The sequence below is a fragment of the Salvia hispanica genome, chromosome 4 (genome assembly GCF_023119035.1).
Source record: "Salvia hispanica cultivar TCC Black 2014 chromosome 4, UniMelb_Shisp_WGS_1.0, whole genome shotgun sequence".
Lineage (NCBI taxonomy): Eukaryota > Viridiplantae > Streptophyta > Magnoliopsida > Lamiales > Lamiaceae > Salvia > Salvia hispanica.
The window spans coordinates 50,373,582-50,378,330 of NC_062968.1; the positions used below are offsets into that span (position 1 = coordinate 50,373,582).

Here is a 4,749-nt window from a genome sequence, read left to right on the forward strand (position 1 = left end):
CTATAACATAAGATTATTCAAAACATCCTAAAACTTGCCTTTTATATAGTTATAGATTCAAATTTACTTAATTTTCATATCGAGAGAAAAATCTCTGTTTGGAGGTTGAACACAAAATCATTCTGTTTATAAAAATGTCTTAAATGGATAAATTGAGTAAAAATAAAATTGTGTATACATATTATACAAACATATTTATGATCAATTTACAAAAATAGCATATAAAAATAGAATGATATCACTCTTGACATAAATTATAGCTGTAAAAATGGGCCCCATTGCCCCAATGCTTGGACATGAGTATTTTATTTGAAAATGAACAGGACCAACTCTTCTATATAAACCACTCAACCTATCCCCAAACTTTTCGAACAATTAACAAAAACATATTCCTCATCAAAACAATTTCCCAAGTTGTGGAGAGAAGAATCATCATCCCACCTTCCTCCCTCTCTCCCCAATCCACATGGCGGCCTCCGTCGAGAACCGGCAATTCCCGCTCCTCGAACCGGGCCTACCCGGCGTCGGCCGCCCCTTCAAACCCGCCCTCAACCGCCCCGGTTCACCGGTTCGCGCCTACAACTTCCCTCCCTCAAACAAGCCCCTCCCCAGCGGCAATGCTACTAGCCTCGATTACTCATCCAGCAGCGACGACGACGACGACGAAGCCGACTCCAACTACTCCCTCCTCATCAAGAAGGGCAACGCCGAGCTCGAGCCCTCCGTCCTCGACTCCAGAGACGAGTTCACCGCCGACAACTGGATCGAGCGCAACCCCTCCATGGTCCGCCTCACCGGGAAACACCCCTTCAACGCCGAGGCGCCGCTCCCCCGCCTCATGCACCACGGCTTCATCACCCCCGTCCCGCTCCACTACGTCCGCAACCACGGCGCCGTGCCTAAGGCCTCGTGGGACGACTGGACCGTCGAGATAACCGGTCTGGTTAAAAAGCCGGTCCGGCTCACCATGCGCCAGCTGGAGACCGAGTTCCCAACCCGGGAATTCCCGGTCAGCCTCGTCTGCGCCGGGAACCGCCGCAAGGAGCAGAACATGGTCAACCAGACCATCGGCTTCAACTGGGGCGCGGCCGGCGTCTCCACCTCCGTGTGGCGGGGCGTGCCCCTCCACGACGTGCTGAAGCGCTGCGGGATCATGAGCCGCAAAAAGGGCGCGCTCAACGTGTGCTTCGAAGGGGCCGAGGATCTCCCTGGCGGCGGGGGTTCCAAATACGGAACCTCCTTGACCAAGGAGATGGCCATGGATCCGGCGAGAGACATCATACTCGCGTACATGCAGAATGGCGAGCGTCTCTCGCCGGATCACGGATTCCCCGTGAGGATGATTATCCCCGGATTCATCGGGGGTAGAATGGTCAAGTGGTTGAAGAGGATTATAGTCACTCCCCAAGAATCAGATAATTATTATCATTTCAAAGATAATAGGGTTCTTCCGTCACACGTGGATGCCGAACTCGCGAATGCTGAAGGTATCGGTTATGTTTCAATCTCCTATTTTATTTTATTTTATAGAAAAAATGGAAAGATACTCCCTGTTAGGTGGGGAATTGAAATAAATTAAAGGAATATTCTTTGATCATGAGAGTTTCGTGAATTTGATTAGATATTTCGCTTTAATTGTATTCTAGAGCCACTTGTGTGGCTAATAGTTGAAAATGAGCCAAATTTTGTAGTAATTTGTTATATGGAGTAATAAATAATGTTTTTTTTGTGTGTGTGTATTGCAGCTTGGTGGTACAAACCGGAGCACATAATAAATGAGTTGAATATCAACTCGGTCATCACAACGCCGTGCCACGAAGAAATCCTGCCGATCAATGCGTGGACGACTCAGAGACCTTACACCTTGAGAGGATATTCTTATTCCGGTGAGTAATTTAAAGTTATTCTTATAGGCGTGAGATGTACATCGATACACATGCAACTATGTAGATCTAGGCACATTTAACTATGATGTATAGTGAATTTTATTTTATTAAAATTGTAAGAGTATAAATTGTCATATGGTTTGAAAAGAGACAACTTTTTACAAGTACGAAGGGTCAATCTCTCTTAAATTCAAGCCCCACTGCCCCAAAATTCCACCGTTTAGTTATTAGAAAAGAAAAAAGAAAAAAATATGACATCTGCATATCCAGACAACCTAGCTATGCATATAATAATAAATTTAGTTATTAGATTTTTTGTGGTTTTCAGGCAATTTTCTAGTCGGTCACTAATTAGGGGACATGGTTTCCACTCTTTGATGAATTAAAAAGTCGATTAAATTAGCTGTGTGAATAAATTATGTAGTTCCGGTATCTTAGGGTGCGGGTTGAATTTAAATATTGAATATTCAATGCCTTAAATAAGAAGACCTTTGAAGATTCCAATTAATTATTAGTGGTGGCTCTTGCTTTGATACATCTTTATGTCTACTTGATCATCTCTAGTTGTCATTTTCAATACTGGTTCATTGACAATATATTTATACGAATGGGAAATTAAATTTTGCTTTGAACGAAATAGGAGGTGGAAAGAAAGTGACACGAGTGGAAGTGACAATGGATGGTGGCGAAACATGGCAAGTTTGCTCTTTGGACCATCCCGAAAAGCCTAACAAATATGGCAAGTATTGGTGCTGGTGCTTCTGGTCGTTGGAGGTCGAGGTGCTTGACCTTCTCGGTGCCAAGGAGATCGCCGTTAGGGCTTGGGACGAGACACACAACACACAGCCAGAGAAGCTCATCTGGAACCTCATGGTATGTCAAATTGGTATTTTTTTTGTGTATTTGAATATTTTATGTGTACATCTAGAATATATACCATATGTAATTAAATTAAAAAAAATATAGTATATGTGTTTACTACTACTAGTACTTCTATTTATTTTAATCCGATCATATCACGTGAGTGACACGTGATCCATTTACTCCAGTGACTTTAATCATTTTCTATTTATACTAGTAGTAATATAAATTTTTAATTATTATTCTAGTCTAGGTAATTAATCCAATAATGTTATCTAAATATATTATCTTACCTTATTTTTATTTTCCTATCTCTAGGGCATGATGAACAACTGTTGGTTCCGTGTAAAGACCAATGTATGCAAACCACATAGAGGAGAAATCGGTATCGTCTTCGAGCACCCAACTCAGCCCGGCAACCAATCGGGTGGATGGATGGCGAAGGAGCGCCACCTAGAAAAAACCTCAAACGAGGTCCCGACCCTAAAAAAGTCGGTCTCGTCACCATTCATGAACACGGCCGCCAAGATGTTTTCGGCCTCCGAGGTCCGGAAGCACAACTCGGGCGACTCAGCGTGGATCATCGTCCACGGCCACGTGTACGACTGCACCCGCTTCCTCAAGGACCACCCCGGCGGCACCGACAGCATCCTCATCAACGCCGGCACCGACTGCACGGAGGAGTTCGACGCCATCCACTCCGACAAGGCGAAGAAGCTCCTGGAGGACTACCGCATCGGCGAGCTCATCACCACCGGGTACGCCTCGGCCGACTCCTCCCCCAACAACTCCGTCCACGGCCCCTCCGGCAGCCTCCACCTCGCCCCGATCAAGGAGGTCGTCGCCCCCGGGCGCCCCGCCGCCCTGATCCCCCGCGAGAAAATCCCTTGCAAACTCGTCGAAAAGACCGCCCTCTCCCACGACGTCCGGAAATTCAAATTCGCCCTCCCCGGCACCGATCAAGTCCTCGGCCTCCCCGTGGGGAAACACGTGTTCGTGTGCGCCACGGTGGACGACAAATTGTGTATGCGAGCGTACACGCCGTCCAGTGACGTGGACGTGGTGGGGTACTTGGAGCTAGTGGTCAAGGTCTACTTCAAAGGGGTGCACCCAAAATTCCCAAATGGAGGACAGATGTCGCAACATCTGGACTCGCTGGAGATCGGTTCGTTTATCGACATAAAAGGCCCGTTGGGCCACATTGAGTACACCGGAAAGGGGAATTTCGTCGTGCACGGCAAGCAACGCTTCGCCAAAAAATTAGCGATGATCGCCGGCGGCACGGGAATCACGCCGATCTACCAAGTGATGCAGGCGATTCTCAAGGATCCGGAAGATGAGACGGAGATGTACGTGGTGTACGCGAATCGGACGGAGGATGACATATTGCTGAGGGAGGAGCTGGATTCGTGGGCGGACAAGTATCCGGAGCGGGTCAAAGTGTGGTATGTGGTGCAGGAGAGTGTGAGGGAGGATTGGAAGTACAGCTTAGGGTTTGTGACGGAGGGGATTTTGAGAGAGCATATTCCGCCGGCGAAGGACATGGCGCTGGCGCTGGCGTGCGGGCCGCCGCCGATGCTGCAATTCGCGGTGAATCCCAATTTGGAGAAGATGGGCTATGATTTGAAGGAGGATTTATTGATATTTTAGAGTATTTCAAATAGGGATTTCTAATTTTATTTTATTTTTTTTACAAAAATGTGGGTTGTATATATTTGTATGATGTGTATCACTGTGAAATTTGTTGGATGGTATGTCCTGGACTAGTGGACTTCACATTATTTGTTTTTTTCCCTATTGGGGAATTTTTTTGGGGGGGGGGGGCGTGGCGTCTTTACTTCTTTTCCATTAAGTGGTCTTTTACTAATAAGAATTGTAATAATGTAAGTGCAATGTACATGTTCAAGTCATCAAATAGAGAGTTTCGTTTCGAAATTTAATTTAGGTGTTCTTTTCTCAATGTTTAAGATGTATTGATAGAATCAATTCAAAACATTCCACC

At 45.9% G+C, this 4,749-nt stretch overlaps 1 protein-coding gene across 1 annotated transcript; it reads left to right on the forward strand.

The window, feature by feature from the left end:
• The first annotated feature begins 385 nt into the window (after window positions 1–385).
• LOC125219112 (nitrate reductase [NADH]-like) lies at window positions 386–4,528 on the forward strand. The gene is made up of 4 exons (XM_048120989.1): window positions 386–1,487; window positions 1,746–1,886; window positions 2,527–2,759; window positions 3,066–4,528. Exons 1-4 carry the CDS (start codon window positions 467–469, stop codon window positions 4,395–4,397), a joined length of 2,727 nt encoding a protein of 908 aa, XP_047976946.1. The 5' UTR covers window positions 386–466; the 3' UTR covers window positions 4,398–4,528.
• The last annotated feature ends 221 nt before the right edge of the window (window positions 4,529–4,749 follow it).